This window comes from Mustela erminea, chromosome 16, assembly GCF_009829155.1.
Source record: "Mustela erminea isolate mMusErm1 chromosome 16, mMusErm1.Pri, whole genome shotgun sequence".
Classification (NCBI taxonomy): domain Eukaryota; kingdom Metazoa; phylum Chordata; class Mammalia; order Carnivora; family Mustelidae; genus Mustela; species Mustela erminea.
In genome coordinates this window covers 82,654,371-82,678,344 of record NC_045629.1, presented here as the reverse complement: position 1 = coordinate 82,678,344, position 23,974 = coordinate 82,654,371, and the positions used below count along the sequence as shown (strand labels likewise).

Below are 23,974 nucleotides of genomic sequence, written 5' to 3'. Positions count from 1 at the left end.
CCTCTCTGCCTACTTGTGATCTCTCTCTGTCAAATAAATAAAAATAAATAAATAAATAAAAATAAAGGTAATTTACCCTGTGTGTGTGTGTGTGTGTGTGTGTGTGTGTGTGTGTGTGTTTTAAGGGCTACTTATTTGAGAGTGAGAGTGTGTGTGCAAGATGGGGGTAGAGGGAGAGAGAGAATCCCAAGCAGACTCCCGTGGAGCCCAACGTGGGAGTCCACCTCGCGACCCTGGGGCCGTGACCTGAGTCGAAATTAGGAGCCCAGGCGCCCCTACTGTTTCTTTTTAAAATTTTTTTTAAAGATTTTATTTATTTATTTGACAGAGATCACAAGTAGGCAGAGAGGCAGGCAGAGAGAGGAGGAAGCAGGCTCCCCGCTGAACAGAGAGCCCGATTGGGGGCTTGATCCCTGGACCCTGGAACCATCACCCGAGCCGGAGGCAGAGGCTTTAACCCACGGAGCCGCCCAGGCGCCCCCTTTATAAATTTAAAATAAATTTAGGTCCTACAGAAGAAGAACAACTACAACTACAAATCACCCAGAAATAACACCTTTTTCTCTGCTTCCGTACCTTTAAAAAAACTTGTTATGATCGTAACGTGCGCTTGACTTCTACCTGCCCTTTGCCCGCGGTATGGGCTGTGTTCCCACGCCAGCAGGGAGGCACGCCGTGGAACCGGAGCCTGGTGCTCCACGCTTTATGTACGGGCGCTTCGGGTTTCTAGCGGCGTCCTCAGCGTTGCCTGTGCCTTTGTTTCTAGGACAAGGTCCGAAGAGGGAATGGCAGCCCAGGGGTGTTCACATTCTGAAGCTTTGGACACACGGTGACCACAGCCTCCGTGTTTCAGAAGTCTTCCTTGTGGTGCTGGGGCCCCCTCACGAATTCCACAGGGAGAGTCCGCCCAGGATTCCCAAGGAAGCCCTGGTTCTGATTTGCTGACTTCTCCGGGTGGTGGAAGGGTCCGTCGGTGAGGTACCAGACAGGGTTTCTTTGTCCCAGAAAATCAGGGAGCCTCCAGGTTAAGGGGTTAGACTTGCCTGTGGAGGTAGAGTTTGACTTACGCTGTTGAGAAAACTAGAGCAGCCTCCTGTCCCCCCTTCCCCCTCTGTAAGAGATTGTCTCTGCTCCCAGCCTCTTCCCTGGGCTGGGGGGGGGGGTGGTCAGGGGGAATGGACACCCTGCCCTCGTCGGTGCCCGGCCTTCCCTGGGGCTCTGGGCAGGGCTCCCCCTTGGGGTCCCGGGACCCCGTGCTCCTTGATGTAAAACCAACTATAGGTGTCGTAAGGAGTTGTGAGATGGAGGGATTTATGAAGGGCATAGAAATACAAAAGACGGCGTTTTTAGTGGTTCAGCGATGCGTGCTGCCTATTGGTGTAGACACGACCTATCCCATCTGTGAACATCGCCGACCTGGGTCTCTGGCTTCATGTGTATGGAGGGAAACAGGGCCCGTCTTGCTGCTATCATTGTACTTCTTAGAAAGTAAGAGCAATTTTGATTCCAGGCATATATTGAGCGCATATAAGTTCTACTCATTAACCAGCACTTAACCTTTTATAAGAAAACTAGGTTTGGTTTTGTCATTTCTCAAATAGATTTCCTACTTCCCTTCTTTAGAAATGGGCATTTTGGGGCGCCTGGGTGGCTCAGTGGGTTAAAGGCTCTGCCTTCAGCTCAGGTCATGAACTCAGGGTCCTGGGATCGGGCGCCGCATTGGGCTCTCTGCTCAATGGGGAGGGAGCCTGCTTCCCCCTCTCTCTCTGCCTGCCTCTCTGCCTGCTTGTGATCTCTGTCAAATAAATAAATAAAATCTTAAAAAAAAAAAAGCAAAAAACCCAGAACAGGCATTTTGCGTTCACCTGACAATGTGGCCCATAATTCAAGTCATTCCATATTGTCAGACCAGTGTCTGACTCCGTGGCTCCGCGGCCTTCTTGCCTTAGGATAAAAGCGGAACCTGGAAACTGCTTTGCTTTCGTTTGACCTATAAATGCTGGCAAAAGGTCTCAGGGTTTCGTTGTGTCTTGGCAGAGTGGCTAGTGGTTCTCCCTCATTCTGCTGGCTCTCAGAGATGTGTTTGTAACCTGAGGCGTTCGTGTTTTTATGTTTTAATACTGTTCAGTGGTTACGAGTGTCCCGAGGCAGCTTGCAGCCTCTCGGGTCCGTGGCCTGGAGAGGCGTCCGTGTGCGCCTGGCTTTGCCCCCAGATGAAGACCGTGCCCGATCAGAGCTGCTCCAAGTGCTGACCGCGGCTGCCCCTCGGCATTGCCGGCGGTCCTGAGGCTTTGCTCTGCACGGTACGCGGCCACGCTCTTGTTTCCATGGCAGCCGAAGCTTCTGCAGACGCCAGTGGTTTGCTCGGGACACGGAGAAGAAGGGCAGGGGAAGGAAACCACTTGCTGCTTTTTAATTAAGAAACAAAACCCATCCCACTGAGTTGATGATGCAAATCTGGGAAAAGTCTCTGAAGGCCAGAGGTAGAAAGTATTTATAGGAGAAAGTTTCTGTATTTTAGCAGAAGGCAAACATTTCAGGGAATATTTTCCTCTGGGGGCAGTTTGTCCTCATTCAGCATAACCTCCTCCTAAACGAACTTGCCCTTTCCTTCTGAGGGTTGGATGCTGGCTGTGTTCCTCGTATCAGGGAGCAGCTTGTTGTAGCACGAAGTGCGGACGGATTCTGTGTAGAGAGGTCCTTGGGGTTGGTCCTAATGCCTTGCCCCCTAAAATTGGGGAAGAATAGAGCTTTGATTTGGTCCAACCTTCAAAATATGTACCATCACGTAGACTGTGGAGTCTGCTGATTTAGCTTGGATGTATTATCCTGCCCTCCCCACCCACGGGAGGTGTAACCCCAGGGCCCTGTGGGGATCAGGACGATGGGACAGGTCAAGTCCTCCTGGGCACTGCACTGGAGGGGAAGGCCTCTTGGTGTCTGTGATGTCCTGCTAAGAATGCAGGCCCAGCGGAGGCCTCCCAGCTGGGCCGGGACCAGTCCCCTCGAGTGCCCTGGCGTCAGACCCAGCACGAGAGCCCTAGCAGGTGGCCGGGGGCTGGGCGGGAGGACGCTGCCTGTGAGGCGTGGCCGGGCAGTGTTTTATGCTCCAGGCGCCCCTGGACTCAGGCAGTTTGATCAAAGCAGAGGAATTCCTGAGAAATTCCACCCACCTGTGAAATTGGGAGCTGCTGTGATTTATTTGGAGGGTGTGGTGCCTTAAAACGAAAGAACACTGTAAGTAGTGTGTGTGTTTTCAGAGTTTACTTGAATTACAATATGCCAGTCTTTTTTTTTTATTTAAAGATTTTATTTATTTATTTGACAGAGAGAGATCACAGGTAGGCAGAGAGAGAGGAGGAAGCAGGCTCCCTGCTGAGCAGAGAGTCCGATGCGGGACTCGATCCCAGGACCCTGAGATCATGACCTGAGCCGAAGGCAGAGCAGAGGCTTTAACCCACTGAGCCACCCAGGCGCCCCGCAATATGCCAGTCTTAAGGCTTTAAAAAAACCATCTCAGCTGCTCGTTAGCATGGACACACTGATGTCTGCTTCCCATTTGGAAGAGAATAAGCTCTTCTAAGGGAGAGGCAGTTCTAAAAATCGGTTTTCTTTTCCTAATGGGGTAATTATGGGTTGGCCTCGTCCTCCACCCTTTTTTTCTTTTTTTTCTTTTAAATTTTATTTATTTATTTGACAGAGATCACAAGTAGGCAGAGAGGCAGGCAGAGAGAGAGGAGGAAGCAGGCTCCCTGCTGAGCAGAGAGTCCGATGCGGGGCTCCGTCTCAGGACCCTGAGATCATGACCTGAGCCGAAGGCAGAGCAGAGGCTTTAACCCACTGAGCCACCCAGGCGCCCCGCAATATGCCAGTCTTAAGGCTTTTTAACCCACTGAGCCACCCAGGCGCCCCGCAATATGCCAGTCTTAAGGCTTTAAAAAAACCATCTCAGCTGCTCGTTAGCATGGACACACTGATGTCTGCTTCCCATTTGGAAGAGAATAAGCTCTTCTAAGGGAGAGGCAGTTCTAAAAATCGGTTTTCTTTTCCTAATGGGGTAATTATGGGTTGGCCTCGTCCTCCACCCTTTTTTTCTTTTAAATTTTATTTATTTATTTGACAGAGATCACAAGTAGGCAGAGAGACAGGCAGAGAGAGAGGAGGAAGCAGGCTCCCTTCTGAGCAGAGAGCCCGATGCGGGGCTGGATCCCAGGACCCTGAGATCATGACCTGAGCCGAAGGCAGCGGCTTAACCCACTGAGCCACCCAGGCACCCCTCGTCCTCCACCTTCAGCGCTCTCGAATCCATTTCTTTCTAGCCGTCTGGAGTGCCTGCACTGGTAAGGCACTGGACCACCCAGTGGGGTCCGGGCCATTCTGCCCTCAGGGTTGGCGCCCGCTGTCTGCTGTGTCCTCAGGCCCCGGGGGATGTGCTCCTCCCTTTACCTGGGGGCCAGAGTGGGGGGAAGGCAGACAGCTGGTCCTGGCTCTGTCCTCAGGCCTGTGGGACCTAAAGGCAAAGCAGAAGGGCCTGGCCAGCCCAGAGGCTGTCTTGCTTGCCAGGCATGTGGGCTGGAGCTGTTCCTTCCTGTCCTACAGGCCTGTCCCCACCTCCGGGAGCTTACGGTGGGGCCGAGGCTGCTGCTGAATGGTCACGTGTGGTGCCGTGGCCCGCTGGGGGAGGGAGTGGCCTGGCCCAGGTCTCTGCTGGAGGCATTTGTGCGGGGTCGGGCATGTGTTTGAGGGGGCAGGTGTGTAAGAGGACAGGGGAGGAGACCACCGGGGCTGTCCAGCGGGGAGGGGCCGGGCAGTATGGTCGGTATGAGAGCCGCCTGGGACGGGCGTGGGGGGTCCCGGGCTTGGGCCCCTCCTGCTTCCTGCTGGGATGCGACTCCATTGAGAAACACTTTAATTAGACCGACTTGTTCACAGCACAGGAACACTTTCATCCCTTGCTCCCAGGGGGCCTCTTGCCACATTTCCTTTGCTGCTCTGCCTCGGCCTGTTAATGCAGCAGTGCGTACACACGCATCTCTCCCTCCGCCCCCTTTCCCAACATCAAGTTCCCAGCAAGCCGATCCACAAGAGTCAAATAGAGATTGACGTCAGGTCCGACGTGTGTCGCGTTTGGTTTCTGAAGCGTCCCCCACTACGTCTTGGGACACAGAACACTCAAAGTTTGGGTTATGAAAAGGTTCAAGTCCCAGCTAAGCTTCTGATCGTTGATCTCCGGAGAGGCAGTGCGCTGTCCGAACCGGGACACTTGAGAGCGGGGCGAGTGGGGGAGGATGCCGTTAATAACTGTGCCACGTGAGTGAGGCACGTGGTCCTTGTACCCGTGGGGAGCGTCTCATGCCGGGCTGTGCCCTGGGTGCGTGTCCGATGGGCGCGGTCCCTGGCGTTCGGGGCTGCCATACAACCTCAGGCTGGGGGGCTCCTCGCCAGCACCCTCGGAATTCTCACCGTCCTGGAGGTGTTTTGTCTGTCTGAGGGGCGTGTTTCCCGGTTCAGACTCATTTTCTCGCCGTGGCCTCACTGTGCAGGTGGAAGGAGCCAGAGTGGCTGGGGTGTCTTCCGTGAGGGCACGGACCCCATTCACCAGGGCTCTACCCTCACAACCTGATCACGGCTCAGAGACCCCAGCCCCTGATCTGACAGCCCAGCAATGTGGTGGGGGGCATGACACTGAGGGTCTGTGTGCTTGGGGACAACCACAAAGTCATGTGCCTTATTTATTTATTCATTTATTTTTTTTTTTTAAAGATTTTATTTATTTATTTGACAGAGATCACAAGCAGGCAGAGAGGCAGGCAGAGAGAGAGGAGGAAGCAGGCTCCCTGCTGAGCAGAGAGCCCGATGTGGGGCTCAATCCCAGGACCCCGAGATCATGACCTGGGCCGAAGGCAGAGGCTTTAATGCACTGAGCCACCCAGGCGCCCCGATTTATTCATTTATTTTTAAAAAGATTTTATTTGTGAGGGTGGAGGGGCGCAGAGGGAGAAGCAGACTCCCTGCTGAGCAGGGAGCCGGACGCTGGGCTGGACCCTGCGTCCCCGGGGTCGAGACCTGAGCCGAAGGCAGATGCTTAACTGAGCCCCCAGGCGCCCCAGGTTCCTCTGCTGTAGCACATGTGCCACGCTGCTGGGGAATGCTCTCGATGGGGGCTGCTTCCCATGCCTGAGGTCAGGGAGATACGGAAAGTGGTACTTGAGGACGCCTGGGTGGCTCAGTTGGTTGGACGACTGCCTTCGGCTCAGGTCATGATCCCGGAGTCCCGGGATCGAGTCCCGCATCGGGCTCCCAGCTCCACCGGGAGTCTGCTTCTCCCTCTGACCTTCTCCTCGCTCATGCTCACTCTCACTGTTTCTCTCTCACATAAATAAGTAAAATCTTTTTTTTAAAAAAAAAAGGAAGGAAGAAAGTGGTACTTGATGCTCAATTTTGCTGCGAACCTAAACTATTCTAAAAAATAGTTTACCAATTCTTTAAAAAGTGCCCTTTACGTTAAGAAAATACACAGTCCAGGGGCGCTTCGGTGGCTCAGTGGGTTAAGCTGCTGCCTTCGGCTCAGATCATGATCTCAGGGTCCTGGGATCGAGTCCTGCATCGGGCTCTTTGCTCAGCGCGGAGCCTGCTTCCCTCTCTCTCTCTGCCTGCCTCTCACTCCGTCTAGTTGTGATCTCTCTCTGTCAAATAAATAAATAAAATCTTCAAAAAAAAAAAAGAAAATACACAGTCCAAAACCCCTGACAAGAGAGGACTCAGGAGGTGATCGGTCTGAACGTTCTGTACCTGGGAATACCTTCTCACATCTGAAAGCACCGTCCTGTAGGGACTCGGCCTCATCGGGCTCCCTGCTCGGCGGGGGCCCTGCTTCCCGCCCTTCTCCTGCTCACACTCACTCGCTCTCGGATAAAACAAAAACAGCTCAGAAACCTGCACTGACGCATCATCATTACCCAAAGTCCATAGTCCACGGTCGGGGTCACCCCGCCGCTGTTCACTCTGCAAGTGTGGGCAGGTGTGTCATGACAGGACCGTTATGGTACCCTACAGAGCAGTCCCACCGCCCTGAAATGCCTCTGCTCTGCACACGTGCGTCTGTCCCCGCTCCCCACCGCGCCACCCCGCTCCGTCCCTGGCAGCCACACGTCTTTTACGGTCTCTAGCGTAGTGTTGCCTTTCCTGGAGTGTCAAGGGGTTGGAATCACGCAGGGAGTAGCCTTTTGGGATCAGCGTCTTTCGCTTAGCGATAGGCATTTAAGGGTCTGGACGTCTTTACGTGGCTTGGGAACTCCTTTAGTTTCCTCACAGATAACATCCCACTGCGTGGGTGGGTCCCAGCTGACTCTCCTGCTGAAGGGGGCCGCGGTCGCTTCCAGGTTTGGGCAGTTAATAAAACTGGACACATCCACGTGCAGATTCTCGTGTGGACACAAGTTTTCAGCTACTTTGGGTAAATACCGATGAGCCTGGTTGCTGGGCCCCGTGGGAAGAGCGTGTTTAATTTGAGAGAAAGCGCCAGTCTTCCCGTGTGGCCGCGCCGTCCCGTGTTCCCATGAGCCGCGAGGGAGCGGTCCTGCTGCTCGGCGTCCTCGCCGGCCCCTGGTGTTGTCTGTGCGCGGACCGCGGCCCTTCTCGTGGGTTCGCCATGGGATCTCGTTTTGTCTTACCGGTTTCTGAACCTGCGTGGCGTGGGGTGTCTTCACACGACGACTCACTGCGCATCTCTAGGGAGCTGTCTCTGCGGCTCTCTTGCCCTTTCGTAAGTCAAGGTGTTCGTTTTCTTGTTGTTGAGCGCGTCCTGTGTTCTGGAGAAGAGTCCTTCAGCAGATGTGTCCTTTGCAAATACTTTCTCTCTGTCTTTGGCTTCTCTGTGTCTTGATACAACATTGATTTGATGTTGGAAGTCAGTGGGATTTCTTGAATACTCTGCAGGAAATAACCTTGTGAACAGATCCGTGGGAGTGCTGCTTTCTTATCAAGGATATGTTGAACTTGATTGGATTTTACATCTTCTTACACTCTTGGTCTGAAAGCAGGTCTTCCTTATTGCCCGCTGCCGGTCTTTGGTCTTTGGTTTCCCTGGTGTTTGTGTTGCGTGCGGGTTTGGGTTCTTTGCGGTGGTCGTTGGTGAGAGAGAGGCGGGCTGAGCACCGAACAGCCGCTCTTCAACAGGGTCCTCGGAGGTTAATAGTTGATGACGTTTTAAGGTGTTGGTAGCTGTGTGGATTGTCTCGGGGTTACAGATGGCCGGTTTTAAAGGGCGGGGGTACGAAGCCAAAGGCTTTTGCCCTAAAGCAGCCACCGTTGCCTCCAGGGCCCAGAGCGCTGCCAGGGGTGGGGGTGGGGGAGGGTGGCAGGAGCAGGACGTGTTGGTGTCGCTTTGCCGACCCGCATTCCCTCCTCTCCGACCGCGTTCCCAGAGACGGATGGAATCATGGAGCTGAACCGGAGCTCGTGGGGTCTGTCCGAAACGGCTCCGCAGTTGACTGCTTGATGGCGTTCCTTCACAGCCAGCTTTCCACAGAGCAAATTGTAGGAAGTCACGTGTTCTGGCATCGGTTACCCTTAAATTAGAAACAGGACAATAGAGGAAGTTGTTGATTGGAACAATGGTAGTTTCACTGGTCTAAGTGCATCTGCAAATCCTACCCTGGTCGCTGTCCCTGAACGCTGTGGCAGCCCCTGCCGCGGGCCCCGGAGGCGAGCCGGGGAAAATCTATCTGAAGCGTGTTTCTGGGTCTTCTGGATGGAAGGTTCTGGGGTCCTAGCCCAGACTTCACGTTTTTGGGCAGCTCTGGCGGAGGTTCTGGGGAGCACACCCTTGTCCGCGCTGCGGGGCAGGAGCAGGCCCGTCCTTGTCCAGCTGCTGCTGCGGGTTTGCCAGGTTCGAGCTCAGGCTTCTTCGTTCGGTCCTTCAGAAGGATGTGCGTGAAATGGCTCATTTTTATGGTTTTAGTTCCTTTCGTTAATGGTCTACCATTTATATAAAACAGCTTCCTTGAAGAAAACCGTTGGTGATAAGAAGGCTCGTGGGCAGCGCAAACCTGCTTTTACGGGGTCGGTGGCTCCCCTCAGTGCGATGACTCACCCTCGGCCCAGGCCCAGGTGCTCGGCTGATGGGCGAGCAGCGGCGGGACCTGCCCCGTGAGCTCCTGCCTTTCCTTCTCGAAGCCGTCTTCCTTTCCTTTCCTTGTGGAGTCCTGCTGGGAAGGCCCGCGAAGTAGAGCACGCGAGGGGAGACTGTGTCAGAGTCTTCGTGCCCAGAACACGTGTGGCCCTTGCGGCGCAGTTCCTGGTCCCTCGCTCCTGAACCGGTCGGTGCTGTGATTTAGTTCGGTTCACACGGGGGGACCCTGAGTTCTGTCTCCGAGGAGCTGACGATCAGGTTCCAGGCAGCGCGTATGAGAGCTTTGGAAATAACCCTGTTAGGCCAGGGCGGGGACTATGCGTAGTTTGGTGACATTTGATCTGTTGTTAACTTGGTGGTAGCCTTTTTGTCTGTTCTCGGACACTTAAAGAAGTAGATTACCAAATTAAAATGTGAAAGTCATTAGCCTTAACTGTAGGGGAAGGGACACTTGGGGACATGCCAGAGTTTTGGAAGTGTTCTATGTCAGGGTAAGTTTGTCTGACAGAGTGAACGCAGCATGATTTCGTCGGGAACAAAGAACACTTACTAGCCTTCTGGTAGGATGGCCAGGCAGGTGGGGTACAGCGGAGAGAAGATCCTGCTCACAGTGCCCACAAAGAAAAAAAAAGAAAATCGTTAGAAACTTAAGTAGAAATGTGCAAAGCCTGTGGAAAGAGTAATTTGAAATTCTCACGAGAGGCGCCGAGGTGGTCCCTGGCAGGCAGAAAGCCCGTCCTCCTCTGGCTGAGGGTACCCAGGGGTCCTCCCTCAAGTAATGTGTAAAATTAATGGAGTCACGGTAAGAATTACCAACAGAAGCTACTTCTTTCCCGAGCTAGTCCAGCTCTTCAAGCTCGTCTGCGTGTACCCCAGCCTGCAGGAAGAAATAGGGGAGTGCTGGGAAGGAAGCCGTGAGAGGGGAGGGTACGGCCCGGCAGAGTCGGAAAGCTCCAGAACCCTCTGTCCTTACGGGGGCAGCTTGCTGGGCACGGGCAGCAGACGGGCAGACGGAACGCGGACCTGGGGGACAGACCCAAGTACTAGTGGAGATTTGATGGGGACAAAGTGGAGTCTCAGAGTGTCGGGAGTGGACTTCCAGATAAACGCTATTGCCACGGTCCGACGGCCGCTGTGAGAAGGGAACGGTGTGTCCTTCCCTCACACCACACACAAGAACATGCGTCCGAGGGGTCACATGTGCTCCACGAGATGTCACTGTGAACTAATGGCTGAGTTGCACAACCCACAGCCTGTGTGCGTAGCCTGACCCAGAGTCTGTGAATCGTGCTCTGTCCCTCTTGGGGGTCTCAGAATTGGCTGGCTCACCTCCCACGTGCTGTGGACGTTTTGACCGCGGCTTTTGTTTGCAGACTGATGTGCGAGCACACGAGTGGGAGTGGGAGGGGCAGAGGGAGAGAGAGAGACTCCCAGACTTGGGCCAAGCGTGGAGCCTCACGCTGGGCTCGATCTCCCCACCCGGAGATCATGACCTGAGCCGACGCCAGAGTTGGCCACTGAACTGACCGAGCGCCCCTGACACGCCTGACTGTGGCCCTTGAGCGGAATTGCTTACACAAGCTCTTCCGCCTTCTACGGGCTCGTCCCCACAGGCTTGCTTGCCGTGGGGTCTGTTCAGTTTCCATCTTAGGTACCCAGTGTTCATGGTTCCAAGTGTAAGATGCCTAAACTCGATTTGTAAAGTGTCTTCTGTCATCCCCTAAAAGCTTGTAAAACGCCCAGCTCGCAGAGAGAGTGGCCTGAGCCCAGCTCCGCCAGGTAGTACCTGCTGGTGGGTGCCCGGGTGTTGTCTCGGGGGCGCCTGGCTCTGAACCGGCTCGGCCAGATCTGGAAGGAACCTGCTGTCTGCTGACGGGGCTGTTAGTTAAGCCCCATTGGAAGGTACCAGTGGGACAGTGGCTTCGCTCTGGGGACGGTGCCGCTGGTGCAGCGCTGAGGCCTTGGCTTGAGAGTGCGGATGTGGGGCTCTGTAGGGCCGTGAGGCCCGGATGGTCATTGTTTACTAACTGCTGCCCACGGAGCAGACTCCCTGAAGACCCTAACGATGTTTGTCGTTTCCATCACTGTAGATGACAGTGAAGTCGCATGTGTCACTGTGCCACTGCGCTTGCGCAGGAGGGAAGCCAGCTGTGTTAATGCCTAGCCTCCCTGAACGACAGGTAAACCCCTGCCATGCTCGTGTCGTCTCACGCGGGCCTCCCTGCATCCTGACGCCCTTGCCCGGGCGGTGGTGCGGGCGGGGATGGTCTCCACTGCGCACAGCCCCTGGGACATTCTGGTCAGCGGTTAGCTGGCCCTCACGCATTCGTTCATTCGTGTGTTCATCCGCTCTTCCCGGGACCTCCCTGGGCTCCTGCTGCGTGGCTGGGCACCTGGGAGGTGCAGAGACAGATGAAGCGTGGGTGGCCGCCTCTGCCACGGGAGCTTGTCCCTGTCCGGGCTGGGGTCGTGTGACGGAGGTATAGGCCAGAGCCCATCGCATGACAGGTGGGGCCACGTCCTGATTTCCAGGTAGGGCTGAGCCCGGGAGGGGCCCTCAGACACGCCACCTGAGCACATGTCGCCAGAGACTGTGGCGGCGAGCTGGGGCTTTCTGGAGAATTCCGCAGAGATGCTTAGTCTCTCGGGAGGGAACTGCTGGCACCCTTCTCCGTGCCGCAGGCCGCATCTCAGAGGCCACCTCCTCCCGCTCTGGGAGGGTGTGGCTTGGGCCCGCCGGCATTTTCCCGTCCACTTTGAGCAACGACTGATTTGGTTCCACGAAGAGGCGGTGACGTTGAGTTTGCCACATCTGGCCCAGTTGATGGATTCAAAATGTAATAGTGTAAAATGTAATGTTTTGGCATTTCTGGAGGAGCCTTTTCCCCATTTCATAATAACCTTCAAACAGTTTCTCAGCTTTGATCTGGTTGACCCTGGGGGCCAGATCATTCCCTACTGGGGGGCTGTGCCGAGCGGCGGCCTGGCCCCCACCCACGCTGGGCCAGCCGGGAACCCGTCCAGACGCCGGCTGCTGTCCTCAGAGCGGCAGAGTTCCCGGAGACCAGGGCCTTTGCAGAGCTCGCAGATACCTAGTGTGGAGCTCGGCCGCCTAATTTCTCGCTGGTGTGGACGTGGCCTTGGCAGAGGCCACCCTTGCTCAGGCGCGGGGGTCAGGATGGTGGCAGCCCTGGGCAGTGCCGGGGCTGAACTGGACGGCTCTATGTTCGTGACGAAGTTGCTAGGGTTCTTGGAAAACGATGATCGTCATTCCTGCCCCTAAAACCCCGGGTCATCACTGTGGGCTTTGGGAACCTGTCTGGGGTTCATGTCTCTCACATAAAAACGATCTGTCTTATTTGGTGGAAAAAGACATTTAAAACGGTGGACCCAGGGACGCCTGGGGGGGCTCAGTTGGTTGAGCGGCGTCCTTCCACTCAGGTCATGATCCCCCCGTCCTGAGATGGAGCCCCGCATCGGGCTCCTTGCTTGGTGGGGAACCTGCTTCTGCCCTTGCCTCTGCCTGCCTGTGCTTGCTGGCTCTCTCTGACAAATAAATAAATAAAATCTTTAAGAAAAACCCACAAAAGCCACGGATCCTATTTTGGTATAAGATTGACGGGTTGACAAACGGATTTCTTCTCTTGCATTTTCTTAGGACAGGGATCTCTCCCAAGGTAGCAGGGAGTGGGAGCAGCGGGTATTGGTGATTGTTCATGCTGGACAACTTGCTTTTATTGTTCTTTTTAACGCTGTTTTGTTTACTGTGTATTCTAGAAGTAGTTTCATAACATATTTTTTAAAAGATTGAGGTTAGAAGTCCTGGTTGTTTCTGTTTTGTTTTGAGAGAGAGAGTGCGGGCGCGCGCAAGGCGGCAGGGGCCAGAGGGAGGGTGTCAAGCAGGCTCCATCTCACGACCCTGGGACCATGACCTGAGGTGACCCCAAGAGTCCAATGCTCCACTGACTGAGCCACCCAGGCGCCCTCAACCCCCTGGTTTTGATTGAGCTGTTAGGTGGTAGGGGGCACGTGGGGCGTCCTGAGAGCATCGAGGATGGGGATCTCGGAGTGAAGCGAAGGGGTGCGGGGTAGGGGTTGTGTAGGACGCACCCGTGAAGACAGGACGCGTACCTGTGGGCCCCAAAGATGTTCCCGTGGCAGCAGGAAGGGGCGGGAGGGAGCCGCCGTGGTGGCGGGGTGAGGGAAGGGCTGGGGCCCCGCCACGGCCTCCGGGGCTCCCCGAGGGGCTGCTCCGTGTGAAGGCTGCCCTTGGTTGCTCACCGGTTCTGGGGGGAAGGGGAGAAGGAGCTGATGAAGTCCATCCTGGGTTAAGTGAGTAGTAACTAGAAGTATTTTTATGTAAACGAGCTGTTGAAGGTCTCTGGTAAGATTTCAACTCACAGACCGACCTTAAAACAAGATGGGAAGCCAGTGGTGTGATTTCAGGGCCCCTCTTCTCCTGCAGGGCGGGGTGAAGAGAACCCCGGTGCCTGGGGGCTCGCATCTGGCCGAGCGGGTGGGTTGGGTGGGGCTACGTCCTTAGACTACCTTGCATTTTCCTAAAACCTTTCTGAGGGAAAGTTCTAGTAGAGCGGCGGGGTGGGTGCTTTGTTGCGGTGTGTCCTGTGGGTACAGAATGCACTCCAAAGCCCGTCGAAGCGCCAGGACAGTGGGAATGTGGGGCCAGGGTCAGGAGTTGGTCACTGGTAGGAACGGCGTGTGTGGTTTGGGAGTCCGTGAGCCCCTAGACAAGATACTCAAGTGTGCGATGCAGGCAATTTTCTCCTGGAGAGGGGCCATAACCCGCCAAGGTCAAAGGCCACTGCTGTAGACAGCCCACAGCATGCACTCAGCTGCCTTTTGGTGGGTTTGGAACACCCCCATCCCCACCGCCCCTGCCCTGCAGATGGCAAGCTGCCCATCCTTGCTCGACCCGCCTCCCTGCTGTCCACTCCTGGGCGGCATCTCTGCTCCTTTATCGGGCCTCCCTGCCTCCCCACCCCCTGAGGCTGCTGATTCCTGCTAGTTCTCACTGTCCAAGAGCAAAAGCCGAGGTCTCTCCTGCTGTCTGCCCTTCTTTGTCCTGTCCTCACCCCGGCCCGGGATCAGATCATACAAGAAGACGCTTCTCTAGGAGTCAGGGTTTGTCTTCTCCAGGGCTGAGCCGGAGGCAGCACCAGAGGGCTGCGGCGGTCCGAGGTTGGGGTCTCCCGGGTGGCCCAGGACCAGTCCACAGAGCGCCTGGACAGCCGGGGAGGGGCGGGGGGGAGGCCACATGGTGGCCGCCCCCGACTGACTCTCTGCTGGGGTGTTTTCCTCTTTTGCAGATCAACCCGTCCCTCGATGGGGAGCAACGGCGGACCCCCTTCCTGTGTCTCCTTCCCACCGCTCTGTAGCAGGACCAATAACTTCAGCACCGCTTCGATAACGATGATGGAGCTAGTATTAACTGAATGGCAATTATGGATTTTTAACTCTAATTCACAGTAAACCAGCAAGCCGTGTGCTTACAGTCCGACCAAACATCCTTTCGTTTTGCTGCGCGCCTCGCCCGTTCGTGAGAAGCTGAGAGATCTCTGTCTACACGGACGGATATAAGCACCGCTCGCCGGAGGAACACGACTGACGCGGAGAGAGAAGGCGCCCTCATTTATCCTTAACGATCGATACCTGATAGTATTCTCTATATAGGCGGAGGAAATCCGTACACACGCATATATCTATGTTTCTGGTGGTAATGAGAATGGCCCCACAGAACGCCGACTCGGAGTCTATGCAAGTCCAGGAGCTGCCCGTGGCCCTGCCGGACCTGCAGAAGCCGGGCAGTGCGGACGCCCATGAGGAGACCATCAGCGAGGGGTCCATAGACCGGATCCCTGTGCGCCTGTGGGTGATGCACGGGGCCGTGATGTTTGGCAGGGAGTTCTGTTACGCCATGGAGACGGCGTTGGTCACACCGGTCCTCTTACAGATTGGTAAGTGCCATCCGCGCCTCTGCCCAGTGTCCGGCACCGAGCGTTGGCAGTCGCGGTTGGAGCTCGCGTGCATGTTGGCACGTGGGGCTTGTCAGTGCGCTGGACAGCGTCAGGAGCCCTGGGAACCAGCGTCCCGGGCTTTTTGCCCTCCTCCACCTACTCTGGCCATTTTTTCCCTCCGGTGGGTGGGCCTTGGGCGTGGATGAGGAAGTACCTGTTTTGGCAAGGGGGTGGTCGAGTGCTGGGGTGTGCGCGGTCAGCTTCCAGTCGCTCTAATCCCGGGGCTGCCCGGCTCCCCTGCGGTACCTCCCACCCTTCTGCCTCCCGGACATGGTCACCAGCCTTGTCCCGGGGCAGGCCAGGGAACCTTCCTGACTCTCCCTCACCTTCCTTCCCGAGGAGGAGAGGGTGACTGTAGACCATCTCCCGGGCAGGCACAAGGCAAGTGCTTGGAACAAAGCCTGGCCTGGAAAACCCAGAATCACGTTTTTATACTAGCTTCTTGTTGACGACTTAAATCTTAGTTTCGAGTGGACGTTGTGTGGCTGAATGACAGGTATTTCCAGAAATACTGGAGTTCACGGAGTTGCTCAGTGAGCCTTACAAAGCCCCGTACGGGAAGACCGTGGCATCCCCTCCGGATCACCGCTGGGGGGCCTTAGGCCCCGTGTGTTTTGTCGGTGTTCAGTTTCCCTCTTGTCTAAGGGAGTTTGAAAATCTGCAACTTTCCAGCCTCTGAGCCTTCTGGATAAGGCGCCGAGCTGTTAAAAGTCTTCTCTTTCATTCCAGAACTCCGCATGTGCGTAGTGTCCGCTTGCTTTGGTGGTTTTAGGAACGTTTCTTTCTCCAGACATGATGCTTCCCGTTCGGTGAGCGCTCACGGCTCCGTGGCTCCGTTGGGCAAGTGCAGGGTCTGAAAACCCTGTCGTTTCTGTCCGGGACGAGTGGCGCCCTCGCTTCCCACCTCGGCGGTGGCAGGTGCTTGCAGTGGTTTCTGACGCCGTGGTTACGGGACGCACCCCTGCCTCTTCTCAGGATCATTCCTTCTCCCCTGCTGAGCTTACCACCCTGTGGCACATTCTCTCTGTAACCCCGGGCCTTACCTAGGTCATCTTTAAAGGTGTCCTGAGGAGGCTTCAGGAGACCTCAGGCCGGGTTGGGCACTTTTCCGGAGAGCTGGGGACAGTGCGGCATGAGTGATGTGGGTCCCTCTTGCTGTCTCATCTGCGTCTCTGCCCTTCACGTTCCGTACCCGGGCAGGCATGCCGGGACCCGAGGCTGGGAGGAGACGCCCGTCTCTGCTCGTGCGGGACCAGCCGGAGCCGCCTCGCAGCGCTGTGAGCCGGAGGGATCGGGGTGGCCGCAGACCTCCGAGAGGGACACCAGCCCTGTGCGGGGGCCTCGGGTGACAGTGGGGGGTGGCGAGCAGAGGCCACTCGGGGAGATGGGCTTGGCAAGTTTAAGAAACGAAGACTGGCTTTGTGGCCATACCTCAGGGAATCTGGCGGCAATTAATTTTACCAGACGTTGATTGTTTTGGGCCTTCAGCGTGGAGGGACTTGGGTCTGGCGCCGCTGCTGAGGTCATCCCAGAGGCAGGCGGAACTGTAAGCGGGTGGTTACAGTTCCACATGGAGTGCCACCATCCGGTCTCTAGACCACCTCGTGCTTACGGTGAATAGTACGGAATTCAGAAGCTCCGGTTACAGAGAAGTAGGTTGTTCTAGAAGGACAGGTCTGGGGCTCTTATTTTCCCGGATTTTCTTTGTGATCGGTTATGCGTATCGTGGCTTAAAACCCTGGCGCTAACAGCTTCTTGGAATGTTCCAGTTTCTAGGTTGCAAGGCTTAGTTTCTGTACAGCTTAGCGTGTTTCCTTGTTGGGGCTTGAGTACCCAGTGTGCTCCGGGAGGCTGGTATGGTTTTGGCTAGCCCGGGGCAGTAGACATGAGTGTGTTACTCTGGAGGGTAAGGCACTTGCTGCATCTGGACCAGAGGTTGTGGGAGTGGCTCCACATGCCCACCTTCACAGGCCCTGACCCTCGGGAGTCGGGGAGGGTATGGACCCCCCAGCACTACAGGGCACTGGCTCGGAGGAGAGCAGGGCTTGGGGGCAGGGGGACCTTGCCCTGAGCCCAGGAGGCCCAGTTTATTTCCTGGGGTCGGGCTTCACACTCAGGAGTGATCAGAATGTCCTCTCACTTGAGCCTGACTTTCTTAGAACAGTTGTCTGCCGGGCCCAGAGGCGTGGTGTTTATTACGGAGTTTTGTTATCTGCGGTTACCGGAGCTGATGCTGAAACAGTAACCTTCAGTTCAGTCCACCTGCCTCATGTCTGCGGTGACTGCCGGTGTGACCGGCCCCGTTTGGCCCCTGTATGTGGTCACCACCTCAAAGGGCCATGGTGACCCCTCCCGTCCGAGGGGATGGAGCTGGGATCCGAGGAGATGCTCACCTTGTGCGTGTGGCACCCGGCTGAGACTGTGGGGCTCCCCAGGGAAGAGGCCTTTAAGAACTAGGTGTTAGAGTCAGCACCTTTCTTGACCCCAGACGGAGCCTCCTCGTGGCCCTGGGATGCCCTGGATGCGCCTGCTTCAGGCGGGAGCCCACTGGGGTCGAGCAGGGACCAAACCTCTCCAGTCGCCTGGTTGACCTGCTGCGGAGGGAAACGGGCATCGCGAGAACGTGGGACGCGCTCGGGAACACTCAGCTTCAGCGTCCTTGGCCGTGAGCTATTCTGTTGTCGCCACGGGTGGAAGCATTGGGTTTTGCCATGGCCTCATCTGGTTTGTGGTCCTGAAGCCACGCATTCACACCGGCTCCTGTGGTGTCTTTGCTGTGGCTGCCGGGCTGGGCGGCGTGCAGAGCCGGGAGGTGTCGGGTGGCTTCCACTTCTGTCCCCCCACCCCTCTGCACGGGTCTCTAAGCTGAGTCCGGTCCGCCTGCCCTCTGGCTCTGGGGGTTAGTGGTGCTAAGGGACTCGGGTGAGTCACAGGGCTGGCGTCTCTGGACGCGGAAGGAAGACACGGTGCCCTTCACCCAACAGCCTTCCGGCCGGGAGGACAAGTGGAACAGAGGTGACTGGGCTCAGAGGATGGGCTGAGTGAGCGTGCAGGGGCCTCCGGGGAATGACGTCCCCGTGGCTGTGGTCATTTTTACTGGGGTCCCTAACACCGTGTGGAGGTGGGGGATCCTGTTCCTTCCCTGCTGGCTGCCCGCTGAGCAGGAGTCTGGGTTGGTAGATCCGGAGCGTTCTGGAGGCCTCTGTTAGGGAGATGGAGCGAATACCGTCGAGGAGAGATGACCCTGCCACGTGGTCTTGGCAGAGATGTGGGGGGCGAGCTGTTGAGCTCTTGTGATCTCGGGCGACCTGGGCCCCATTAAGGAGACCCCGGAGCTGGCCTCAGCAGCCAACGGCTGCCCCATTTTGCTAAATCTCCCTATGTCCGGTCCCCTGGCTTTCCTGGGTCTTCTAGCATTGACATAATTTTGTGGCGGGCTGAAGGTTAGTGGGTTTTTACGAAATGGACTTTCTGTTTGGTTGAAACAATTACTGCATAATACATTTGTAGAACGTACACAGGTTCGGAAAGCCAGCTGGTCAGGTGTGCTTGGCAGATGTTGGGTGCTCTGGGAGACTGAGAAGGACCTGGATTCTCCTCCTGTGGGAGAGGCTCCCCTTGCCTGGTCTGGGACCCAGGCAGCCTGCTGGATGTGCTCTAACTCCACAGCCGCGTTTTAGGGTGTGTTAAGCAGTGACAGCGGGGACCCATATTTTGGTTGAAAGTCCCCTTCCCAGCGCGTATATCTGTGTCAGCTCGGCGTGGAGCTTGGAGATGGTGGTGCGCGGCCTTGCAGGTTCCGGTGGGAGGCGGGGTCACCTGTCTCTGTGGTGAGTCTGTGAGCTGAGTGGGGGGCGGCGGGAGCCAGCAGGTGGGCGGCCCAGACTGGGCCAGGCGCCCTGCCAGCCGGGGCACTTGCCCCACACCGAGATCTCCAGCAGGTGACCAACCAGGAAACTTGCTCTCCATACCGTGGAGCATGGTGGGCTCTTCTTCACGCTGGATCCCACAACTGTAGTCGCACTTTTTCTTTCTTCTTTTTTTAAGACTTTTTTATTTATCTGCGATAGCGAGAGAAAGCGTGAGTGGGGGAGGGGCAGGGGTGAGAGCACATCCGAGCAGACCTCCCGCCGAGCAGGGAGCTCAGTCTCACGATCGTGACCGACCCCAGGATCAGGACTGGAGTCGAAACCAGGAAAATCAGAAATCAGACGCTTCATACTGATGGTGCCCCCGTGCGCCCCGGGCGGCTTTCCCTGCTTTGTGGGCATGCAGTGTCGAAATGCCCCACCAGGAACCGGCCCACATGTGGTACGCCCTGGAAGTCAGCTGGCCTGGCCTGTTGCCGTCCTCGGTTGGAGAAATTAGGAAAGCAGTCATAATTCCAGGACTGACGTCGTTTTAGTGCATAAGTTCCGCTCGTTGCCCAAGCAGGACAGTAAGGAAGAGCCGGGTCCTGACATTGTCGGCCGCGCCAGTTGCTCCTTCCCAGGGAGCTTGGGTCTTGGGTTTATTTTTGGTCGCATGTTGTCTCCTGTGATCCTCAGCAAAGTGCACGTGTGGTGACAAGCGACCTGGCAGGACTGGTCTGTTTCGGTGCTTCGAGGACGACGTAGGCCATCTGTCTCTGAGTTGCTCTGGGAAGGGCAGGGCCCCGCTGCCTCTTTTCTCCTCTGACCCTGGAGCTGAACTTCGAGGCTGGCTTGGGCCGTTGCTCTGCGGGATCTGGTGGGCGCTCTGGTGCCGAGCTGGCTCCTCAGGAGGTGAAGCATTCGGCTTAGTGCCAGTTTAAGTCCAGACAGTCTGAACTCTCTGTGTGTGTTGCACTCGAGGGAGGCGTGCACTCCCTGATGGGCCAGTAAGTGTAGAGAGTGCCACGGCACCCGCGGCCCCACTCCCCACGGGCAGCTCTGCCCCAGACAAGCTCTCTTGCTTTACCTGTTTTACCTGTTTACCTGCTTTACCAGTTGTGGGATCTTGCTCCCTGCTTTACCTGGCCGTTTGGGGACCCGAAGTCCGCTGTCTCTATCCCACGTGACCACCTCTTTCTGAAACGAGCCTTTAGACTAGAAGCAGGTGCCATTTCTTGGGCCTGGAAGGGATGCTGCCATGTTGGCTGGGCCCAGGAGGCGGCAGACAAGGTGGAGGATGGTGGTGGGTGGGCCCGTCCTTCCTGGCTCTGTGCCCCAAGCCTTTGGCTGACTGGCAAGGGGCAGGACGTTGGCATGGAAGGGACACCGTGCTCCGTGGACGATGCCGCCAGCAGTCCCTGAGCACTGTTCTTGGAGCAGGCCCAGCTTAGCCCCTAGCCCGCGCTTCTGAACCCTTGCTCCCAGGGTAGGCTGTCTTTAAATTTAAAGTTGATTCTTCTTTAATTAGTAGCATTGCCCCCAAGGTCAGAATTCAGAAGTTCCCGACTGTTGGGATGCTGAGTTTCCACCCCTCCCCTAACCCCCACTCCCCTTCCAGGTTCATCCCTAGAGGCAGCCAGCCCTAGAAGCCTCCTCCTAGAGACTTCCTCCAGGCCAGACACAAGACAAGGGGCTTTGTGACTTGTCCATGTCCCCACTGGCCACTCCCAGGGGCATCCAGAGCTGGTGAGGATCCCAACTCCAGGTGGGAGCGCAAAGCCGGTCTGTGCTGGCGTCTCCTGCCTGCTCGGCGCTCCCCGTCCCTCTCTGTCCGGTTTCTTCCACGCTGGGTCCCCATCCCCTTTACTGAACAGGTCAGCTTTGGGAGGCGCTTCTAAAAACCGCGTTCCTGGGCCCCAGGCTCAAATATCGGCATAAAGGAGATCAGAGTGGCACGTCCAAGTCCAGGTCCCAGGTTTGGTTTAGTTCGTGCTAAGGTGGTTTCAGCCCTTCTCCAGGAAAGACGCCTCCTGGGACCACCTGCCTGGTCCCACGCTCCCCGAGGATCTGGCAGTGATGAGCCTCAAGGGGATGTGCGGGGTCACTCTTCAAAGGAAGCCTGGGGAAGCGTCTGCCCCGAGCCCCAGAGCAGCCCTTCCTAAGGAGCAGACGCCCCTCCTGGCCTGGCCGCATCCAGCTCCCCTTCCCTGGGGAGAAGTCCCTCCGTGCCCTGCCCCGCCCCAACCCTGCCCCTGGTTTCCTCTTGGTTCAAGGTGTGCCCTCCAGGGAAAAGGGAAGCAAAGCCATCTAGAAGAAAGGAGGCCGCCTCCTTGAGGAATGAGAACCACGTTTGTCTTTATAGGCTCCTAATTCACGGGGAAAGTTCGTGTCTCACCCAGGGTGCAGAGTACGGCTTGTGTGCACTTGGTGCGTGTCTAATAAAAAATGCAGCCTTTTCTCCCCTTCCAGTGCAGCTCTGTGTGAACCAGGATGCCTGGGCTGTGAAGCTCCCCTTTTCTTCCTGCGGGAGAAGCCTACCCTTGAACAGCCGCCCTTAGAGAAAACCTTCAGAGTCTGAAGTGCCGCCCCCCCCCCTCCGCTCCACTCCCAGGATTGCTCAGGGAGGGGCGTGTTGCAGGTGGGGCTGGCAGGGGCCTGGGGGGTGGGGGGAGGGGCTGCTGGCCGTGCCCTTGCCCTGCAGCGGCTGCGGGCTGGGGCAGCTGACTCTGTGCGGCCAGTGGGAAGTCCGCAGGGTGCCCCGCCGGTCAGCACAGTCTCGGTGAGAATTGGGAAACAGGGTCACGCTGCATGGGGACTGGAAACGCAGCTGGTGACTCAGCACGTGCGTGTGTACGGGCATGAACTCCGGAGTCGGAGGCCATGTGGGTGAGGGTGACCAGGCGACCTGCTGTGCGATCACGTTACCGTCTTTCCTGCAAGGTGCCTCTGACGAACATGGAGCCTCCAGCGGGTGTGTTGCGATCTGGGTGGCTAGGGCTGTACCCTGCACAGGTGTCACGGTGACTCCCTTTGCCTGGGGCGTAGTGGCTTCTGGTAACAGGGTACTTTCTGCAGTTCACATGCTCTCAGAGTCTTCCTGCGAGTCCCCTTTGTGTACCTTGATGCCGCCCAGAGGGTCCGGTGGAGGCCTTGTATTTGTCTGGTGGTGCTGCTGCCCCAGGGCCTGCTGCACATAGCACGCTTGGCTGGTTTTCCTGTTTTGCAAAAGCAGACCCAGCAGCCGGCTACCCCCAGCTTCCTCTGCACGGGAAGCTTCCCCAAGGCATAGCTGTCCCGCTGGCGGGGGCCCCGCAGAAATCCACGACGGCCCTGCTCAGCCTCAGGACCCAGGCAGTTGAGCCCAGGGCCACGAGACGAGTCATGGCCTACGCCTCTTGCTTCTGCTGGGGTGTGGCTCCCCTGCTTGGCAGAATGGGCCCGGGTGGGGCAGGAAGGAAGCGGCGCCCTAAAGGGAGATGTCAAAGCTTCACGTGGCCAGGTCAGCCTGCAGAAGCCGGGAAGGCCTGAGGCCTTGTCCCTGAATGCCAGGTAAATGGGCAAGTGCCGAGCCGTGAGCCGTCCCCTGGGGCCTAGAGCCCAGGAGCAAGAGACAGATCGCCCTACTTACAAGTGACTGCACACCTGCTACGCATGCCGGGGTGATGCCCTCCGGCACCCAGGCATGGGAGGCCCACCTCTCCGGCAGCACGAGGACCCTCATTGTCACGGTGGCCCAGAAGCCCTGGCAGTGTGGGTACCTCCCCTGCACGGGGAGGTCATTGTCTTGGCCAAGAGTATGTTGGGGTTTTTGGAATTTTTTTTTTTTTAAGATTTTATTTATTTATTAGACAGAGATCACAAGTAGGCAGAGAGAGAGAGAGAGGAGGAAGCAGGCTCCCCGCTGAGCAGAGAGCCCGATGCGGGGCTCGATCCCAGGACCCTAAGATCATGATCTGAGCAGAAGGCAGAAGCTTAACCCACTGAGCCACCCAGGCGCCCTGGGGTTTTTGGAATTTAATTCTGTATTCCCCTGTTTTTTCTCTAGCAGCCGAACATTGGGTCGGGCGCTGCTGCCTCCCCTGGAGGGTGCTGAGGCTCCTTCTCTAACTGTTCTTCCCGGATCAGTGGAAACTTGAGGCCGCACAAGCCTGGGGGAGGTTTATCAGCAGGCTCTCTTGGGTGGGTTTCCCCAGGACCCACCCGTCCTTCCTGGCACTTGGCTCTGCCCTTGGCTTATCTTTGCTTGCTTGTCTGCCAGGCCCCAAGGGCAGGGGCACAACTGCCCTGGTCCCAGTGGTCCCCTGGGTATTGGGCTGGCACGTGCATCTAGCCTCAGGCCTGGTGCTGGGGGAGGCGCACTCACACTGCTTCCAGCTGGACGCGGGGCACGATCGTTCTATGGTTGACGCTTCCTTGTACGGGGAGTGCTGGGCTCAGTGCCGTCCCCCCGCATCAAGGGCTGCAGAGCCAGACCTCCAGGCCCAAGGGACTGAGTGGGGGAGGGGATGGCAAGTGGCCGAAATCGGACTGGCCCTGGAAGATGTGCGTCTCAGGGAAACATCCAGATGCAGAAGGACAATTCTGTGGTGGGGTTCTCCCTGTTTGAGGGACCCAGACAGTCAGGTTCCTGGAGACCCAAAGTGGTGGGGGCTGGGGAGGGGAATGGGGAGTCTGTTTCACGGGGATGGTCTCAGTTTTGCAACGTGAATGCCCCAGGTAGACGTTGGCGACAGCTGTGCAGCCACGTGAATGTCTGTGATACTCCTGAACCGCACACTAAAAAATGATGGAAGTGGCCAGTTTTCCGTTACGTGTATTTGACCGTGGTTTTCAGAACGTGGAGGAAAATAGGATGGACCCCACAGACTATGCAGCTCAACATGGGATTTCCTGCCGACGCAAGACTGAGGAAGCCCGAAGGCTGCCCCGGGGCCGGGGCTTAGAGTCGGCAGACG

General features: G+C 56.8%; 1 protein-coding gene across 3 annotated transcripts in view; it reads left to right on the top strand.

The window, feature by feature from the left end:
* Positions 1 to 23,974, top strand: part of SLC45A4 (solute carrier family 45 member 4) — a 70,904-nt gene that overhangs the window by 27,079 nt on the left and 19,851 nt on the right. For 2 of the 3 annotated variants that reach the window (XM_032315919.1, XM_032315917.1), the window contains exon 2: positions 14,461 to 15,108. In XM_032315919.1, the coding sequence (XP_032171810.1) occupies positions 14,856 to 15,108 (253 nt within the window). In that variant the 5' untranslated portion in view covers positions 14,461 to 14,855. Of the gene's footprint in view, positions 1 to 14,460; positions 15,109 to 23,974 lie in introns of those variants that run through there. The other variant, XM_032315918.1, reaches the window with a different exon arrangement.